The sequence below is a fragment of the Aythya fuligula genome, chromosome 5 (assembly GCF_009819795.1).
Source record: "Aythya fuligula isolate bAytFul2 chromosome 5, bAytFul2.pri, whole genome shotgun sequence".
Lineage (NCBI taxonomy): Eukaryota > Metazoa > Chordata > Aves > Anseriformes > Anatidae > Aythya > Aythya fuligula.
In genome coordinates, this window is record NC_045563.1 from 1,747,921 (window position 1) to 1,769,272 (window position 21,352).

Consider the following 21,352-nt stretch of genomic DNA (forward strand, 5'->3'; position numbering starts at 1 on the left):
TTACGCAGCAGCTTAGGTCCATCCATCTCCAGGAGCGGCTTCGTTTCCTCGCCTGCAGTCTGCACACCCAGGCTCCGTAGTTTGTTTAGAAAATAGTTTGCACAAACCACATTTTAGCAGTGCAAGCTTCTGTGTTGAAATTATTATTATTATATATATATTTTTAAATCAGGCTTGTTTCATTGAAGGCACTTGGTTTCCATGGCAATTTATAAAAGACGGTGGTTTGGTTTCTTCACTTCATTAGAACAGATGACTTAGTTGGGGAGGGGAGAGGGGTGTTTGAGTGGCCGCAAGCAAGCTCCGATAAGCCTGTGTAATATGTAAGCCCAGGTCGCACATCCTGGATAGTAATGCATGCAAAAGGAGACAGCATACAGTTATCAAGCATAGCCATGAGAAATGAAACATAAATGTCTTAAAACAGCTCTGATTTAGGGTTATTCTCTAGGGGAGGTGACAGCCAAAGGCAAAAGGGCCTACATTTATTTAACTCTATGCTAAAAACCTTCTTGAAGGGAAAATGAATGCCAGCTCTTCACATACCCTGTTTACAGTGAGGTGTTTCTCTCTCTGTGTTTTATTTTTATTATTTCCTCTCTCTCTCCATTTTTTTTCCTTTTTTTTTTTTTTTTTTTTTTTTTTTGGCAGGCCATTAGGTTTCCATGGTAACAAGCAAACTATTCATTTGAAACAAAACCAGCCATGACTTTGTGCTTTGACAAGGGTTTCTATAGCTCTTTTCCAAGAGTTCAACCAGATGATGCTGTATTCATTATTGACCACAAAAGCACCTGAAGGTCTCTTCCTTACTTAGGCCAGATCTCGTTCTCACGCGTGGTTCATAGTGAGTTACACTCCTGTGATGCCTTTTATGTCCCCAGTGCTTTTTAATTTTTTTTTTTTATTTATTATGTATTTATTTAACTTTTGAGTCAGTCAGTGGAGGAATCTTTGGTAGTTTGTTTTTAAATGTCCATTTTACAAAGACTCTTTCTTCATGCCAGTGCCTGGTGAATCTTTTGTAGCCTCTGCCAGGATAAGGTCACCTCTGATGACTTAAGACAGACATGAGGATGGTAACTGGGATAAGTCGTATATGCGCTAATGTCCCAACAGCACCTGATCGTAAATCTACAAAAAGGGGGAAAAAGGTAGAATTAAAGGTGTTATAGTTATAGAATTAAAGGTGTTATAGCGCAGATATGGGGGGTGAAGGGATGAAAGAAGGTCCACAGGCAATCGCGACATGTCTATTTATTAATTTAATGTTGTTCTGACCCCCTAACCATTTTTCTAATATTGCTTTGTCTGTCTGTCCATCTGGAACCATCTGAAGCTGCCAGAATTGTAGCCCTTGGATGGCCACGCCACCCCAGGCACTTGGGGCCTTCCTGCACCAGGGGCTCCTTCCTCTGCTGTGCAGACAGAAGGGAAAACTTTTCACTCTAAGCCTCTCTGACTTAACCCAACAATATTTTGCTCTCCTGCAGGACATCCATTTTAGAGATACCTCAATTCTGCAGCGCAAGAAGCAATTTGCTCTCCCCAGGGTGTAGAAAAGCCACTTACTGTTGGCCGGCTGGTCGGATTTCATACACTCTCCTTCCACAATTGATACGTCGTCAATAGCAATGTCACCTTCGATGCCTGGGCCCCGGATTCCTTCAAATATGAGCTGCAAAAAATTATAAAGAACAAGCAGCTGATAGCCTGACAAGCAGAAAACATATAGCTGCATTTTGCACACCTTTAAACTGCAATGATGGGCTTGGAATAATGCAAACACTTTCTATGGGGCAGAAAACCACTGCTGAGCTCAACATCCTTGTGAAGTGAACACAGAGGATGTGAGCTTAGCTCAGGGAAAATGCTTAGTTCTCTAAATTCAGTTTTGTGGTAGGGCATTTGCAGATTGCAAGGAAAAAGGAGTCTCCTGCTCTTGAATTGCCTTCTGCCTCCAGCCTCTGACAGTGAGCAAACACCATGGCTCACAATTCCCACCATGACACATTCGGTGTCTTCCCATGGTGTCTCTGTGCCAAAATGAGGGGAAGAGATGCTCTGGAGGTTCTCCTTCTCATTAGGGTCTCACTTCATGCACCAAGGACATCTCAGACAACTTGCAGGCCACCAACAATGGAAACACCATGGGTAAGCTTTGACAAGTATGTGCACTCAGCTCCTCAGCACTGCTGGTGGATGCAAAACCCAGCAAGGAAAAAAAAGAGGAATAAATGAAAAGATCTGAAGAGGTTCTAGGTGTTTACCTCAGAATCTCCTGCCACTTGAAGCAAATGGCAGAGGCACGGTGGATATTAACCTCCCACACCTCCTGCCATGGCAGGAACCAATGCCAGCGGCCACACCACCTCTCTCCTGCCCCTTTCAGTGGCTCATCTGTGTGCAGAAGCTTTGATCCCTTCTAGGAATAGTCTTACATTTACGTTTTTGTAGGACATTGTTTTATCTTAGCGAGGGTCAAGGTGGAGATTTCATTCCTCTTCAGGGCTTTGACTTTTGTCAAAAGGATGCTTGTGCTTTGAGGGGACTTTGAGTCCTATTCTGTCAAATGCTCCTACTCTCAACCCCCAACTGCACACCTGGGAAGGGAAACGCGGATGCCTTGTAGCAAGGAGAGCAGGATATTTGCTGCAAGGTTGGTTGCAGCTTGCTGTCGTACTAAAGAAACAAAGTTGTCTGCTTTCCTCTCCCAAACACGGTGTGATGCTGTCCTGCCAGGCTGCTGCTTAATTAGCTCTGCAGAGGAGTGGACCCATTCTGTGTAGCAAGGAATTTATTCACTAGCAAACTTCAAAGTCATTCTAAAGAGATGAAGGAATTATGTGCGGAGTACATTTCCCAAGCAGCACCATTTGCACAACTCTCTCTCCTTTCCTTCCTCCCCCCGCCCCCTCAGCCCTTTGAAATATGTTTGGTTAACTCAGATGAAAAGTTTTTAAACTTTAATCTGCAACAATATATGCATGAAATTCAATGAATTTTATAAGGGCTTGCTGTGGCACTAATGGAGAAATTAACTCTTGGGGGTAGAGCCAATTTGACAAAAAATATTAATACCATCTGGAGCAAAATGCTTAAATTACACTCGGTAATGAACTAACTGCATTAGGGAGGTGTCCAGGGCACTCGGATGGGCTCTCTCTGCGTCCATTGATTTCAGCAGGACACAGGTCCAAGCCCCTTCTTCTGGCGGCTTCTGACATTTCTTTGCTCATTAATACAGTTCAGGCAGAGCCGCTCCTTTGAAATGAATAACTTTCATTATAAATGATGAGTACACTCTGGGGGTGGAGGAAGATGCCCCTGTAAGTCACAGAGGGGCTCCGCTCTGCCTGGAGCCAGTCCGGCTGCAGGAGCATCGCCCAGCAGCACGAGGCGATGGAGCTTGATGCCACGAGACATCGCATGGCACCAGCATCCTCCCTGCCCTTCAGCACGTCCCTCAGCCTTGGCCATGGACACATCCCATCCTGGGCACCCGGCAGATGCCTGACCCCGCAGCGGAGAGCTGCCAAGAGGAAGGTGTGTATTTACAGCCTGCCTGTGGTGTCCCAAGCCAGGCGGCAAGGTCTGCATGGAGAGCACTAAATAAACGTGAAAGAGGTGCGTCTGGAGCAGGTGACTCCATCAGTGTTTCGCTGAAGTGCGATGCTGTAGGTTAATTACTGTAACGAGGTGTATATTAGTGCAACAGGGAACTGTAATTGGGAAAACAGTGAGCTTTTCCATAATTCATCCTGATGTCTGAAAACAATGTCTCAAGTAATTACCCATCGCACTATTTTTCCACTCTGCCTCTGACAGGGGGGAGTATTCAGCCCGAGAGCAGAGCGCCTTCTCCTCTCCCCCAGTGCGCAGCCTGCCCTCCTGCTCCTTGGCAGAAGGCACATCACCCGCAGCTGAGCCTCAAGTCGAATCTTTCCTGACAATGAAAAACACTCTTTCCAGACAAAACGATTCTATGCAAATACAACGGTGAGCTTTTAATTAAAAGCTGCAGTTGGCAGTGTGGTTTATAGGCCTCGGAGATGCCTTGCTATTAGCCAGCTTGGCCACGCGCTCCGAACAAATCACTGCAGATGAATATTGGCAGCGCGTGAGGCACCATCCCGTCCGCGGTTCGCAGCTATTTGCAGGAGGTGCCAGATGACCAGGATCTCCTATCAGTCTCCCACAAAACCTATTATCTGCATGTCTGTGACTTCACAAAGCTGTTGTTAAAAATACTGCAGTTAGCAGAAGAAGAGTGGGGCTTACAAATACACCAAAGGCCGCTCTGCTCTCCTAATGGGGGAAAAGGAAATTATCCCTGCAGTGCCTCCAGAACTACCCGTGAGTCTCTGGGGGGATTCAGCTTGTGCTTCTTCAGCATGATTTCTGATCGATTTTTCTTTCCTGGCAAATCTCCTAATAAGAAGTGGAGATGAGCCCTGTGAATGTCCCCATCCAGACAGCACGATGACAAGGGTGTAGCTTTGGGTTCACATCTCAGACGCCACTTCTCCCAACAGCCACAGGCTGGCTCTGGGCACTTTTCACTGCCTGTAAGGGGCTGAAAACCTCAGCGATACAGGTTGGAATTTGGCAGCAAAGGTGACACCACCACCATCACCTCCACCACTCCATTGCTAGCAAAATGGTCTCATGTGAGCAGCCAGGTTGGGACGAGAAGGGATGCTCAGACCTGCAGAGCCTTGTTGAAGCAGCAGCACTTGGGGGCAGTGTGGTGGAGGCTCCACCACCAGGTCCTGAGCTGATGCTGGCACTGAGATAACTTTTATGCAGAGCTTCTCCTGACTCAAAGCACTGTAGTCCTCTCAGCCCTGCACGACAGAAGCTTTGTTATCTGCCATGCGGACGGGGGAGATATAAACAAGTCTGGGCAGCACTTCCCCATACAAATTAATCAATAAAAAGTTTTAATTTCCATGTCAGTGTACTGTTTTACTGCAAAGATTCACTTCAATTCACTCTCTTTAAATTTAACTGGGAGGTTTATATTCTTTCCCATTTAGACTCCTAAATAGAAAATAAAGTTTGTGTGATGCAAGAGCAGTTAAAAAAGTAATTTAAGATTCCCACCACCCTGACATTTATTTGTTATATTTGTGCAGAGCTCCAAGGCTTTACATCTATTTTACACCGAAGCCTTTAAAAACAATGTGAAAGGTGAAAAACAGCCAAAGAGGAGCTGCTATTTTTTTTGTACCAGTAGAGGCACCAGAGAATACGGCTTCAAGAAATACAAGGGGAGGTGTGCCAGCAGCAGAAGCGACCCCAGTGACTTTATTTCTCCGAAAGCCAGGGCCCCTGCGAGGGCTGATGCTCACATCCCCAGGGCCAGCTGCAGGCTCTGGTCTCAGGCTGCCCCGTGCCAGGCAGAGACCTCAGCTCTCTCCTCCTCCAAACTGTGCCTGCTCTCCAGGCTGATGAGCTGCCCCCAGCATGCACCCTATCGCCCTCCTCCAATCTTCGTTGCTGGTGCCAAACCCTTGGCACCCCTCTGCCCAGAGCTGACGCCCCCATCCTTCCCTTGATGCTGCCAAAGCCCCTCTCAAGTCTAACAAATCCCTCATAGACACACCTGCAATCACTTCATTTCAGCTCCTCCAACCCTCTCTTCTCTCCCCTCACTGCTGCAGTTATGATGTTCAGATATGAAATCATTTTTCTCTCCCTCACTGTTCATTCTGCTTGGACTTACCCTGCCTTTACCCCCTCAGAGCAGCTCCCTGCCATGCTCTTCAGCACTCATCCTCTCCTCTGTGCTCCTCTTGTCCAGTTCCATCACTGTTCAGCTCCAGCACCACATCATGCTACACTTTGCATATCCTTCTCCAATAATTTCCCTCTGATTTCCTCCCATGCAATGCTTCTGTCATCACCTGTGCCAAATCATTTCTCTCCTTGCCTCTTATCACGCAAATAAAAAAACAGGCTCAGGAGCAGCAGCTACCCCTACACTGACCCCCAACCGACAAATTTCAGATAGCAGTTTTGAACCTCATGCAATGTCTGCATTTCCCCAAAGCCATCATCTCCCTGGGGTGACCTGGGTGCTCCAGAGAGGGGACAGAGCACCCTGGCAGCCCAGCATCGTGGTGCACAGCCCGTGTCCCAAACACACATGGGCTGCTGGCAGCAGCCGACTTCTGGGTCTGTTCCAGTTACACACAGCCTGTGAATGAGAGCTCCCTGTAACAGTCTGTCAGCATCTCACTGTCAAACCCAAACGGAGACGTGTGAAACCTGTCATAACATGCAGTGAATGAAGCGAGCAGCTCTGCCACAGCACGGCCCTGCACAGGCAGCACTGCTGCTTCGGCCCCTCTCAGCAGAGGCCTGGAGCCTTCCTTTTTTGTGGAGAACACGAGTATACCTCCTGACCTCTAACACACACATTACCATAGACCCTAAATATTTTTTTCACAGGAAGTAATTTCATATTCCAGTTGCCAATCTAAAATAAATAAATATATATATACAAGTATTATCAGCTAACAGAATTGTCTGAAAACCGAACGGCATTTCCTCTCCTAGGAAATAGCTGCTGCTCTGCCATTGAAGTGTGCATTATTAAGCTCTGTGGTGCTCACCTATTTGCAGCAAGGAAGGCAATTATCTGTCCATACAGCAGCTTTCAGAGCTGAAATGACACTGTGAAATCCTGTCTCAGAAGGCAAGGGTCACTGTACGCCTGCCCCATTTGTGATGTCCCCCTCCACGGCAAACCAAATACTCCAGTTTTGGTGCGAGGTGCTGGTGCACCACGAAGCAACACACAGGCCAGTTCCTTACCTGGAATGAAGTCGGGGGGTTTATATTAACGCGGGCTTGGTTCCAGTGCTGGCCCTTATTTCCACTTGAAGACCACAATGGGTTCTCTATTGCGGTCTGTCCTTTCAACCGCAGGTACACATTCAGGCTTCCTGGAAGAGAGGACAACAACTTTAGTGGTTAGGCAGGAACCCGAGCTGGTCAGGCCACGGTGGTGCAAGATGCTGGGCTGGAGAAAGAGGGGTGCTGGGGGGCTCTGCCCTTCTGCAGCATGCAGCCTGGGACAGACCTCTGCAGTGGATGGCAGTGGGCGTGGAAGGGCTCTGGTCTCATATTTGAAAACTTTTAAACTCGGGAAAACCGTGAATTGATCAAGTGAGCTCTCAGCAGAGGATGGCACAGAAACCAGCCAGGGCCCCTAGAAGGCAGAGCTGTGCCTCTTGCTCCCAGCAGCTTGGGAAGGACACAGGGCTTCCCAGGGTGAGTGGGCAAAATGAAGTTTTCTATGCTTCAGTGCATTTATAGCCTCCTTACCTGAAGAGAAATAAGCAATGCAATTTCCTTATTAAAAATAATAATATTAAAAAAAAAAAACACAACACAGAAGTTCTTGCTTGTAAAGACTGCCCAACTTCTTGTTTACTACAACTTCTTGTCCCTGTACATGGTTTAAATAATAGATTTGGCAGGATCAATGGCACTCTATCTTAGAAATAGTTGTTAGAAATAGATGTTATGTCCTTTTTGCCATTATGAAGGACATTATGCCATTTTTGAAGGGCAAGACAACCCAAGACAATCCTCTCAGTTCAAGTACCTCAGGAAAACTGCCCCTCATCATGGAAAAAAACCACAAACCACAGCCCAGGGTCTTTCCCCACTGCTGACCACTAAGTTACTGGTTCCAGCACAGGTACTGTCTGCAACAAGGAACAGAAGCTGCCTGCATTCAGCACCCTTCTGCACAGTGCCCATCTCCCTGGCTCCACTCTCGGCCTTGGACCATGAACATACACCAGACTGTCTTGGTGCACCAGCATCGATGTGACTGAGCGGTCACTCAGTCCCTTATAGTTTGGAGATTTCATTCCCTCTTGCTCCCCTCTCTGTCTGCAGGTGCCTGGGGCGGCGGTGTCTGTACGATGCAAACCACCACGTCTGCTCCCATTTAAGAATGTTCAGCCAAGTTCACGCAGGACCACATTTTTCAGGGTGTTAGGACTGGCAGCTGGGAAGCTGATACAAATTACATTTGCAATGAGACTTCTCAGATCTGAGGCAGCTGCACGGTGACTCAGCTCTTGCTAATAAAAAGTTCTTATTTCTAGCAATAGCAGAGCTCAGTGCCTTGAAGAACATAAGGCTAAACGGGTAATGGAGCAGCAAATATTCTCATCACGGCTATTTCACCAGGGTGCCCAGACTGAGGCCATACATCTTTTTTGAGGGAGGTGGGGAAGTGGTGCTGGCCGAGCAGCCCCGCATCGCCCTCCTGCAGCACTCGGTTTCCAAGTGCAAGGAAGGGTGAAGAAGCAGCACAAAGGAGACCCGGCTTGGATCAGGGATGGTCTGTCTCTGCCTGTATGAATGCTACTGGGTACATCAAAAAGGCCTCAACCTGATGGGGTCTGCAGGAAGGGAACGCTCAGGAGAATCTCCTGGTGTCACCTTGCAGCCCACCCAGCAGTAACGCGGCAGCAGGCAGCTGCTCAGCCCTTAGCCCCTCTGAAACAGCAGCTCTGGGGTGAGGTCTGCGCCTTTCAGCCAGCACAGCTCTCCCTTCCTCCCTATTTGCTTCTCCCCAAACATTTTCAGCAACTGTGCTGGGTCCAAGGTATGAGACAAGGCAGTCTTAGACAAGACTACCTGACGTTACAAAATAGCAGCATATTTAAAGTTGTTTTTCATAAAGACAATAAACAACGCCGATATCAAACAAGGGATGAATAGCTGGTAATTATTTCACCCATTTGTGCAGGCTGATACAGCGCATGCTGCAGGCCTGTGTGGAATAACTAAATAATTTAGGCAAGGAAAGCATGTAATTCCATCACTGCTGAGCTTACAGAGATTTAAGATTGTTCACAGCACACTCAGTCTCTCTGTGGCACATAATTTCTTGAAATTAATAGCAGGATGATAGCAGTCTTACTTAAAACATGAAATAACCGTTCCTGCTCCAGCCTCGTTCAGCTGCTGCTCAGCACCTGGGTTAGTTTGTAGGCAGGTGCCTGTCCCTCACGGGCAGATAAATGCCCACACCTGCCCAAAATGCAGCCAAAAGCTCAATCAGTGACACCTGCACCAAATGCCCTGCCTTGAAATGCATCATTTTCTGCCAGTAAGGCTTCAGGAAAGTTCTATGCCTTTGTAAAAGTGATGCTGTGGAGGAGGATGGGTTGGCTGCATGGCTCGCAGTGAGGTGTGCCCAGCAGGAATTCACCTGCAGTGACACAACCATCCCAGACAAAGGTGTGAGAGAGGGACTTGTGAGTAGGGGAGCACCACAGTGGGCAGGAATAGCAGCGGTGAATCAAGGCCTGAAGTTTATTTTCTGACAGTGCCCTGCCAAGGGAGGGCAGGGCGCCCCAGAGACATCGCTGGCTGCAGCACAGTGGTGGTGGTGGTTTGAGCGCTCCCCGGCACGGTGCAGGCAGTGTTCACAGGGGGCTCTGACAGCGCGTTTGGCTGTGCCTCTCATTTTGTGATGGCTCTCTAATGATAAGAAAAGTGACTGTTCTCAGAGTGTCAATTAGAAACGCTTCATTTTGGGACATAGATGGAAAAATCAGAAATACAGATTGCTTAAAAAAAGATAGTGACAAGTCTAATGGAGCTACAACCTCTTTCTGTCTCAACATAGAGACACAGCGAGAACAGTGACTTCATTTTCTTCTTCCCCAACAATGGCTTTTTTTTTCCCCTGCAAATCAAGTATTGGGATTCTCTATTTTTTTTTTTTTTTTTTATGCTTAAAGTAATCTATCTGCTCCTTTTGAAACATGTGCAGGAAAGCACAGGCACTTTTCTTGGCTTTCAGCACCCTCAGAGCTAGCTGTGTGAGATCTGTCAGGAATTAAACTCTGACTTGTGAGCAAGAGACATCCATTTCAGGTAAAGAAACACTTTATCGTTCTGAATCTAACTGCCATGGCATGGGATGTAGGTCCCTGTTTATCTCGTCAGAGCTGTGCTATAGCATCAGTGCTAATCTCAGATCTGTGCTCTGCTCCTGCAAAGCCTCCCAAGTACCTCTCCTGATTGCTACAGAAATTTTCAGCCTCTTTTCCAGAGACACCGAAGACCTGAACAGCAGGCAGAGAAGCTGAGCTGGCTAAACTGGTAGGCTGTTTTGTTTTTTCAATGTCATGCAACAGCCATATTCTCAAATTGATGGCATTGGGGTCACTCCTTTAAGAACAGAGGATGAAGCATCTCTTCCCCTAAATCTCCAAAATCAGTCTGCACCAGCATCAGAGCATTGTTCCAGGCTGCTTCTCCATTTTATTTGGGATCCTTGAAATCCCTTCTGGAAATGCAGAAACATTCTGATGAGCACAGACACTGCTTTGGAAACAAAGCACTTTACTCCTGAGACACGGTAATAATAACCCTAGTACTGCTTTGAAACCTTACAGATACTGTTAACAAGGGATAATAAAGCAACCCAGTGGAAATGCTGACTTGCAGCACCAAAGTCTGTTGAACAATGCTTCAGCACTATGGATGAAAAAACAAAGGTTAATGGCCTCATATCTTCTCTGAACAGCTGGGCCATAGGTACAAGGGAGGAATAGGCTAGCATTTATTTAAGCCAAATTCCCCTGCAAGACATTCCAATTTTGAGTGAAAGTCAGGTCAAGAATCAGCAGCTCAAGGTTACTCAAAAGAGAGACACTTCAGCACAGAGATCATCTATGAGGTCTCAGCTGGCAGCTCCTATCCCACTCCTGTGAAGAAATGAAGGAGCTGGCAGAGCGTAGTGCAGGCCATAGCTGCCCCCACTGGCAGGGCTTGTTCCCACATGGGGATGTGAAGAACCTTCTGCATGTTGGTTGCAAATGCCAGAACAGCAGTGAAGGTCAAGGCTTACAACAGTTCGTGATAAGACAGTCAGTCTGGCTTAGTAATCACATTTAGAATGATCCACAGGGGATTAATCCCTAATAAAATGGCACTCCTCTGAAAAAAAAAATAATTATCAATTAAATTTTTCACATAGAATCACAGGATCTTTGAGGTTGGAGGCTCTTCTGGAGACTGTCCCTGCTTGACAGTCTCCTCCAAGCCCCTGCTTGATCAGTTATAGCAGAATGCCCAGGAATGTGTCCCATCCAATTTTGGATATCACCAAGGACTCAGTAACCTCACTAGACAATCTGTGCCCGGTTTGACCACTTTCGTAGTAAATATATATAAATACATGTTAGTTAATATATATATATATATATACCCCTATCTATTATGAGTGGTCAGCTTGGTGCCTGCCAAGACCCCAGGTCCTTTGGACATTCGGAATTAATCAGGGCTCACAGATAGGAAAAGGTATGTGTAGTGGGTTTACGTGGCAAGGTTTTGGTAGCAGGGAGCCATAGGGGTGGTTTCTGTGAGAAAGATCTAGAAGCTGCCCCATGTTTGGGAAGGGCCCCATTGTTTTCCAGATCCGAGCCAATAAGCGATGTTGTTTTGCGCCTCTGTGAGAGCATATTTAAGACAGGGAAAAAACGCTGCGCCACACAGCAGCCGGGAGAGTCAAGGGAGTGGGAGAACAGCCTTGCACCAAGGTCAGTGTAGAAGGAGGGGGAGAGGTGCTCCAGGCGCCGGAGCAGAAGTCCCCTGCGGCCTGTGGTGAGGACCATGGTGAAGCAGGATGTCCCCCTGCAGCCCATGGAGTACCACGGTGGAGCAGGGTTCCACGCTGCAGCCCGTGGAGGAGACCACGGTGGAGCAGGTGGCCCTGCACCGACGGAGGCTGCCGCCTGTGGAAGACCCCTGCCGGAGCAGATTCCGGGCCGGACCTGTAGCCCGTGGAGAGGAGACCACGCAGGAGCAGGTGATCTGGCAGGAGCTGCTGCCTGTAGGGGAGCCAGGTTGGAGCAGTTTTCTCCTGAGGGATGGACCCCGTGGTACGGACCCATATCTGGAGCAGTTCTGGAAGAGCTGCTGCCTGTGGGAAGCCCACGCCGGATCAGTTCATCAAGGACTGCATCCCGTGGGTGGGACCCCACAGCACAGGGGACGAGAGTGACCGAGAAGGAGCGGCAGAGAAGAAGTGCTGTAGACTGACCATAACCCCCATTCCCCGTTCCCCTGCGCCGCTCGGGGGGAGGAGGTGGAAGAGGGTGGATGGGGGGGGAAGGTGCTTTTGTTTTTTTTTTTCCTTTGTTTTCTCACTTCTCTCGCTTGTTAGTTGTAGGCAATAAATCTTACTATCTCCTTATGCCGAGTCTGTTTTGCCCGTTACAATAATTATTGCGTGATTTTCTCGTCCTTATCTCAATCCTTGAGCCCTTTTCACATATTTTCTCCCCATTCCTCTTTGAGGAGGGGGAGTGAGAGAGCGGCTGTGGTGGAGCTCGGCTGCCCACTCGAGCGGAACCACGACAGTATGTAACAGACACATAGTGCGATATCAGTTGGAAGCAACCACTGGAGATCATTCATTTATTTGACCTCATTGCAGCACTAACTTTGTCAGGTTCTTTTGGACATGTTCATTTGGAATACATTTTAGCCTCTTTTGACAACATGATGCAGAATAGGAAGAGAATTTAGAGTAGAAATACATGGAGTTATACAGGATGTTTAAAATACTTGGGGTCACAAAATACTTGTGGGCATAGATTATTTCCACAGTCAGAAGGTGAGCACAAGAAGGCTGAAGGTGAGTTCAGAAGAGTAAGCTGTTTGCATGAATTTTCAGCTTTAAAGTAGCTGTTCAAAATATGATCAGAATCAACCATAGGCCAAACTTTCACCAGAATAAAAAGAAACCTTAGCTACAAAACTTTGAAGAGCAGAGATATTAAAAGAGAAGCTAAACAATGTGCTGCTATGGAAAATGTATCTTCTAAATGAAGGTTATCAAATATACATCATCTGAAACACTGATTGAGTTTGATTCGCCTGGGCAAATCATTGTGCTATAATAACCCTTTCCCTAACCCAAAGTAATTTCTAAGACCACAAACCTTCAAAAACTCATTCAAGCAGTTACCTCATCAATGTGACAATTCCTAAAATAACCATGTGCTTAAATCACTGAAGTCTAAGAATATCATCACTCATGAGGTTTTTCTTTTCTCTTTAGATTTTTACTATCCTCATAAAAATTTAGGTGATAGAGTTCATATCTGGGGAATTGAATGATATATATTTGCTGATTTCATAAATTATTTCTTGTATGCATTTTGCATTTTCATGTGCTTCAAACCATTTGGTCATTATGACGAGCTACAATGTAGAATTTAGTGAGCGCGTATGTGCCTGCATTTAAACACGTGGCTGATGCAATTAATTTATTATTTTTCTGTCATGTACAAAGCTGTTCAAAAAAAGATCGCTTTGAACATTAGCTAAAATGATGGTGTCTATATTTTTTAATGTTAAAGAATAGAAGTGATATTGAGCAATTTTGTTTTTTGACAAGTAGGTGTCCACAGCACCATGAACAAGTCCTTTGTAAATGATCACTAATCATCATTGCCACCATCTTCACCTGTGGGTCAGCTCCTTCGTCAGATGATATTATAAATATCAATTCAAGTAATTACACAGAAAAGGGCAATTTCAGCAAAAAAGCTAAGGTCATACACTTACAGAAAAGGTAGCCAAGGAAAAAGAACAAAATTGCAGCAGAGGTCACAGTTTTGAGGGCAGGTGTCAGCCTCAATGGCTGTTTTTCTTACACTATTTCTGAACTTAGAGGTATTCCAGAAAAACTCTTTGACCCCTGATGTTCATGATTTTGCTCTTCACTGTCCTGCACCAGAAGCAGATCATTTTATATATTTTTTTCACTTAGCATGACATGGCTCCATTAGTTCCTTCAAACACCCAGGCAAGTTCCTATTGCAATGCAGAGTGAGAAGAATTACGCCGGGGGCTGCGTGCAAGCGCTCAGCAGTGCAGAGACACCCAACAAAACTATGTGAATGTGTTTGCTCTATTTATAACCTGAACCCTGCCTGCAGGCAGGCGAAGGTTTCCCCAGGCGACCACCAGAATGCACTATGAGAATGTGCTTGCCCTTGAAAATATATATAAAAATACATCAAGTCGGGTCAGACTGGCAAAGGAAAGCCTCTCGACACACTGGTAAGCACCGAGAACTCCACAGGGATTTAAAGGATTTAGAAAAATTGGCTCTGGCTTATAGTTTAATATTTTCCCACACCTTTTATTTTTACACTATGTGAAGTAATTAAATGTCTGTGTTAAAAGGGCTAGGACTAAAAATAGACCTAAAGATACACATTGCAAAGATAGACTCCCCCAGCTTTTGAACGAATTGCTCAGGACTTCCCTGGCGGAGCCACATGCTGCCACATGGCACAGGCTGTGCTGCTACAGCTGCCCACACAGAAAGGTTGCTGCTAACTGCTTCACCCCAAATCTAGCAAGGAGTGGGTCAAAACACCATGACCAGGCAAAACACTCAAAACCAGGCAAAGCATTTGCAAGAATCACCTTCTTTTTTTTTTAACACTTTAAATTTCCCCTGCTCAATCCTCCACACCTACAGGATGTGCTCTTGTCAACCATAAGCAGGGCTCCTGCTAGCATGCTGATTAGTGGGAAAACATTTTGTGGCCATAAGGATGTTATCAGGAGCCTCTCTTGCCAGCCCTTGTTACAGCTAGTTTTGGCAGTCCTCCTGTGTTTTTCTTTAACATAGCTGGACTTTTCTGCTGCTATTTCTCCCGGAGTGATAAGACAAGGTCATTGGCTTTCTCCTACCTATGTGCTGTCCATACATGTGGTAGTAGAAGCTGAAACAGTAGGCTGTGTTCGTAGCTCCGTAAGGATTCTTTGGAGCAACGCTGAAAACGGGACTGACAAGTCTGGCCTTTTCTCCTTCCAGCCTGGGGCGTGATGTTTCGATGTACATGTAGAAACCTGGGGGAATTAAAATTGTTAAGTTGCAGTCTTAAAAATCTAACACATACACATGCAGGAAGACACCGGGACTATCAGGTATCTTGATTAATTTTTCACATTCATCTGACATCACCATGGTCTCCAGGCCATGATTGTTCTGCATTAAGCCCACGTGTTTCCCACAGCTGCTTCAAAGTTGTTTTCTACCAAGAGTAAAATCAGGGCTAGCAGGTCAGTTCTCATAAACAACTTAAAATCGATACAAGATTGTATATGCACAAGAAAAGAAAAAAATCTTTATGATGGGGTTCAGACTTCAGGCTCAAGGTTGCAGTTTGTTCCTATAAACAGCGAGAAGGGAGGACACTTAAAATAAGGTAAAAAAATCTTTCAATGAACATTTGGAAGTGTCCATGTCAATTCTAGTTCAAAAGCTCACAAGGAGACACATTAATTTATTCTGATCTGGTCTGTGCCAACAACAGAGAGAGTTTTTACTTAATCCAACCAAGCAAATACAAAGCAGTATGATTTTTCCCCATTGGTAATAGAGGGGCAGGAGGCATACAATGAAATAGCATGAGTTATTGCAGCGCTTGATGAATTCAGCACAGTATGTCTGACTTTTGAAATGAAAATATATACTGCAGTCAAGATGGCACACTTCTGTTAACAGGGGGAGCAGATTGAAAATTACATGTTTAGCAACACCCAAACTAAAAATGGGGCAAAAAGCTCATTGTGAGTGTCCAAGTTAGAATTGAAATGACATAAACCAGAAGAATATTTCAAGATGTGCTAGAATATTTCCCCACCAGACTGCAACATGAAAGCCATCGCTTTGAAAATGGGACAATAGAAACAATGAAAGATGCTTAATGGCATTGTTAGTGAATTCCACTTAGGGACCAGTCACATACCTCAGCACTGGCAGTTTCTTTTAGAAGTCCTTGAAGTATGAGCATTCTTGATATGATTAGGAAAATGGCCATAGCTTTTGGGACCAGGCACAGCTCTGGAGCTTACCTTCCTTGGAGCCAGTCCGATCTGCGTTTGGCCCAGTGTTGGGGGTATATTTTGTGTCTCTAGTGGCAGTGCTTTGCTTTGTCCAGTCAAAATTGTCTGTATCGTCTTGAGTGAAAAGGCAAATGTTACCGTCCTCAAAGCCACAGTGGAACTCTCCTGCCAACACAGCAAACGAGCAGAAATGTAATGGTGAAAATTATTAAAGGTGTGTTTGTAAAATCACTTGTCAATCAGAATGGACGTGTTGTAGGATGATGCTCATTAGCAGTACCAGAAATAGATGTACATCTGTTTTACATCATTCTCTAGTGCTGAGTGTATGTTTTCTTTCAAGTGACCCCAATACAAAATAAAAAATAAAAAATCAGTCATCAATTTGTCTTAGTGTTACTTGAAATTATATTCAAGTCTTATTGTATAGATTCTTCTCACATATTCAGGTGTAATAGCTCGTAGAGACATTGTCTCTTCTTCTGCTAGGATTTCTAAAAAGCTTGGAAGGACAAACTTCATAAAATATGAAGTATGGGGAAAAATTAAGAAGTGGGTTATTTTGGCTAGGGATGTTAAGGAAAAGTGGAAAACAACCTTTCAAAAGGAAAAATGTGGCCTCCAAGTGACCTCTGTTACATTTTTGTCAGTTTTCAGAAGGGATGGAAAGCAAAGAATGGCTAAAATGAGAGGAAAGGGGATTTAGAGTAGAAAGATTTTAGAAAATCTTTCTAAAAAAAAGCAAAGTGAATGAATTGCTCAGGATGAGCATTGAGTCCTCAGCACTGAATTATAATTATCAATTAGAGAAATGTCTGGGAGGAAGGCTGAGGTCTATCTGAACCTGTACGAGCAGGATAAGTGATTGTATCATCTCCTGAGGACATCTCCTAGCCTGTTCACTAAGATCTCTGTTGTCTTGAGGACAAGTTCTAAAAGCCTCCAAAGAAAAAGTAACATCAACAAAAACCTGCCAAGAACCCCAGACAGGGTTACTGGGACCCTCTGTGTTGTGAAACAGGTCTGTAAGACTCACCATTCCTGTGATCCTACCCGCCAGGTTAAAATGGGATAGGAAAGTCCCATCATCAGGCATTTAGGAACCAAACACATCAAACTTCAAGGTTCAGTTTTCATCTCAGAACAGAATAAGGCCCCATGTAGAAAAATGTGCAAAAGCTTAATTTTATGCACATGAACAGTTCCTGCTGAGTTTACTCTTCCAGCAAAGGCAATTGATTTATCTGAGAAAACAAGCAAATCTCTCTTCTCTAGGGAGAATGCAGCTGTCTGCATACTGTGTCAGCTACAGCCTTCTTTATAGGGGTGCAATTTATATTCATTGTTATGAGGAACTCTAACACCAGGCGTCATGGGATTATTCATCTGTGTTAAATTGAGAAGGTGTATAAATGTTTGCAGGTTTGGGGTTTCAGTAAACCATAAATCCACTTAAGCCACTGAAGCTTCACTGCAAATCAGTGAAGACAGAGGGACCTGGGCTTAGCTTGGATACTGCTAAGCAAGGATGCTGCTCTGAAGCTTGTTTAAAGTCATATAACACTGCAGACTGAAAAAGCAGGCTTGGAAATTCAACCCAAACCACCAGGTGCATTAGGAGAGCTTTCCAACTCTTCCTCATTCTGACTCTGCTGATGCAGAGCAACACAAACTTCCCACTCCATGGCAGTCAGCATAAGGCATTGCTCCATAAAAACAGGCTATCACGGAAATGCAGTGCACAGAAACTTTCCGTGCCCATTAGCACCTCAAGCAGATTGACTTGATTTCTCAATAAATCCATCATCTTTATTAGATCCTTCAGGAGAAATAATTTCCTAAGGCGCAATTCCTTAACTGGCAAAAGCGACTGAAAACCATCAACACAATGAGGAGCTCATTTCAGGACCTTGTCCCATGGTCTGATTCTGGAAGTAGTGCCTTCCAAATCCTGAATTCTGAATGATGAAGTGGCAATACACAAAATCATTCAATACAGGAGCACCACCATAAGCATTGCAGAGAAGAAATATAGAGAGGTTCTTCCTGAGAGATGAGCACATCACAGAGTAAGGCCACAATGAACACCTGTGCATCCAAATTGCATCCCAAATCCTTCAAGAGGGAAGCATTTGAGTGGATGGAGATCAACACCTCTGTCTTTGTCCCTAAGACCAGGAAGAGAGTGCAAAGACCCTGATGAAGCTCTTGAAAGACGCAAGGACATGAGTGAAGCACTCTGAGCAAAATGCCAGCTGTGCCTCTCATCTCCAACAATGCCTTTTACATGCTGCGAGCTCTGAACTGCTGGGTTTACGCTATCTTCTGTACACTGGGCTACCAACTCCACTTACCTACACCCTTCCTACATCACGAAAGGTGATGTTTCTGCACAGCGAGATAGAATTAAAGGGCAAAAAAGTAACTGAAGGAGAAAAACACTGACTACCATATGCAGTCCTGCAGCAAAATGGATAAAGAAAAGCATTTCCCGCTACTCAGCAGTTTCTACCACTGCCCCTCCAGTACCTTAAAAGCTGCATTTCCATGTCACACCATGCCCTCAGAGCTTCATTAAGAAATTTCACATCAGCAGAACAAAAGACTTTTCTTTGAGTGAAAAAAATAAAAAATAAATTAAAAAAATAAATCAGGCCAGATGAAGGAAGGCAAGTAAAAGTTTGCCATTTATCTGTTATGAAAACACTGCTTTCCCACGGGACTCTGCCATTTGCAATACATTGGAAAAGGTTAGTGCTAAATATTCTTGTCAGTGAACACTTCATAAAAAATAAGAGATGAATAAAAATGGGAAATAGTTCCCCAGGATTAGTTCGGTAATTTCCCTATGCAAGAAATTGGGGCATTTAAATAGACCTGGATGGTCCTGACCTGTTCACTAAAAAGGCACACCAAGAGCAAGAGGAACAGATGCTCTTCCCCAGGGACCCATGGGTGATCCAGCTCATGACACTGCTCAGACCACTGTGGGTTGCTGAAAGCACCAATGATAGCACCAATTACCATTAAAGAAAGTGGTGAATTTTTGTCAAAGCACATGCCAGCGCAGGTTATTGCCAATTAGGACAAAATCTGAAAGTCTTCTCAAGGTGAAAGGCCCTTTATTGTGGCATGAACTCGTGTTCCATAAAATTCAAGTTGAATATGACTCTTTAACATCTAATCTCTTCTATTATTCAAGTGTAACATCCAGTTGCACTAATTCATATGAAATTCTTAAACATTTACATTAAATGTTTTCTATTATACGTTACAAAAAAAAAAAAAAAAAAGCAGTTCTAAGGCTACATCTCAACATCATTCAATGCTACTTGCTTTTGTATTGCAGAAATCTCATAGAAAGGACTGCCCTATGCAATGTGATTATTCCAGACTTTAAGCAGCAAGGTGTGACTTCAGTTTCCAATACAGATATCTTGTCCCAGCTGAATACAGCACTTACTCTTCATTCATGGTGGTGTAAATAGAAATAGAATTCAGCCCAATAGGTTTGGAAAAGAAACAATCTGATTGACGTTATATAATATATATATAAATCCTCATTCATTCTGTATTTTCAGTGAAATAAAATGAGATTGTAAAAAGCCTGGATAAAGATGAGATTGGATTTGTAAGGGGAGACAGAGCCTCTCTTCTCCAGCTTACTGGTTTGAACCCATTTGCAGATTTCTTCCCCATCAAAGGATTTCACTCAAGATGTCTTTGGGGAAAAAAAGCAAGCCTTCATGATTTTTCCATCTCTTTGGTCATCTGAAAGAAATGACACTGGGTGCACAACAGCTCCTGGTGGGCAAACTTTCCCATTACTGGCAGTGCACAGAGAGGCAGACTCAACAAGCAGACGAAGGAAATGGTGGTCAGGCTGTCAGAAGTCTCCCTCCTCTGAGCTAACTCAGTTCCTATCTCAAAGGCGCTTTGGATGCCACCTGCACTGTGCCATGTGCCTACCAGAGCTGCGGCTCGTAAGTGTGCAACAGAGACATTTTGAAAACGAGACAATTTCAGATCTTAAAATCATGGAAGATAATAGTGCAAAGCACTTGGGACTGCAATGCTTTTCTTTCTTAACATCGCAGAGTATATATTTAATATATTAATTAGCACGGGCCTCATCTCCTGCTCATTTAAGAGAATGGGATTGGTTCCTTCAGCTCCTGTGAGCTTTGAATTGAGCCCTGATTAATTATTAATGCATCGCACAAGATCTTCAGCAAATAAGTTTAAAATTTACAGTAAGGCTTAGCTATCTGTGTGAGAAACAGAGAGGGGGTGCTCGCACGGCCCAGTGCTGCCTTCCTGCCTGTCTGTGGCTGCACGATACCAGCACTAACTGCTAGCCCACTCCCTTTACAAGGGAATTTTCTGCATACGTGATTAAAAGCAAGAATAATGGCAGAGTACGTTCCCACAGACAGAATATGCACTCACTACGTGCATATCGTGGAAATAAATCATGAAGTGGACAGACGGGGAGACTTAGAAATAAGTTGGTTTCACACGCTGCAGCTCCAGCCCAGTCTCCTGTCTGCGATATTGGCAGGGATTTGGTGCCTGTGGATTAAACGTGTGGGATCCAGCTGTACCACGAGTCACTTCTCCCCTGCAATATCCCCGTGCTCCCAAGCAGCAGCACATTAGCAGGGACGTAGTTAGAGCCTGCACTTGCAATCATGCCTGTGGAGCTGCCTCCTGCGAATTTCTCTCAGCACTTTCACACCCTCGTCACACCTTTGGTCTCCACATTTCTCTGTGCAAATGAGGTCCATGATTCATGTATGCACTGCATGAAAAAAAACAACAGTCTTCTTTTTGTTTTAAAGCTGTGGATGAGCTCCTGACTACATCCAAATAATTCATTCAGAATGACGGAGCAGGGAAGGTTGGAAGGGACTTCGGGAGGTCATTGGGTCCAGCCCCACTGCTCAAGCAGAGATACCTTAAGAAGTGCAAATGCAGTTCTCAGGCAAGGATAAATGGACTTGGAAAATTTCAGAAACTTACTTTTCTTTTGACGTTTTAACATGCCCGGCGAGGATCAGACACAGATCCTACTCAGTACTCGAACAGTCAGGCATTTAGCTACTTCTGTGACCACACTGTAGCTTCACCCACACATACTGAGCTGCCGTGCCCCAGAAATGGAGTTTATTTTTAGAATATTATTTTTTTCCTTTAGATGGACCGTTTGGGGTAAGGAGAAAGAAAGATGATCTAGATGATCAGGGTGGACAATGCAATCCATGGGACACAACCCAAAGTGCAGTCATTACAGAATCACAGAATTTTCTAGGTTGGAAGAGACCTCAAGATCATCGAGTCCAACCTCTGACCTAACGCTAACAGTCCCCACTAAACCATTTCCCTAAGCTCTACATCTAAATGTCTTTTGAAGACTTCCAGGGATGGTGACTCC

The 21,352-nt window shown here is 44.8% G+C and overlaps 1 protein-coding gene across 1 annotated transcript in view; it reads right to left on the bottom strand.

Annotated features, from left to right (window-relative positions):
• Positions 1 to 619: 619 nt before the first annotated feature.
• MDGA2 (MAM domain containing glycosylphosphatidylinositol anchor 2) overlaps positions 620 to 21,352 on the bottom strand; it is a 340,235-nt gene continuing 319,502 nt past the window's right edge. The window contains exons 13-17 of the mRNA XM_032187749.1: positions 15,928 to 16,083; positions 14,761 to 14,919; positions 6,823 to 6,953; positions 1,573 to 1,678; positions 620 to 1,134 (exon numbers count right to left, since the gene is read on the bottom strand). Of these exons, the coding sequence (XP_032043640.1) occupies positions 1,046 to 1,134; positions 1,573 to 1,678; positions 6,823 to 6,953; positions 14,761 to 14,919; positions 15,928 to 16,083 (641 nt within the window). The 3' untranslated portion in view covers positions 620 to 1,045. The remainder of the gene's footprint in view (positions 1,135 to 1,572; positions 1,679 to 6,822; positions 6,954 to 14,760; positions 14,920 to 15,927; positions 16,084 to 21,352) is intronic.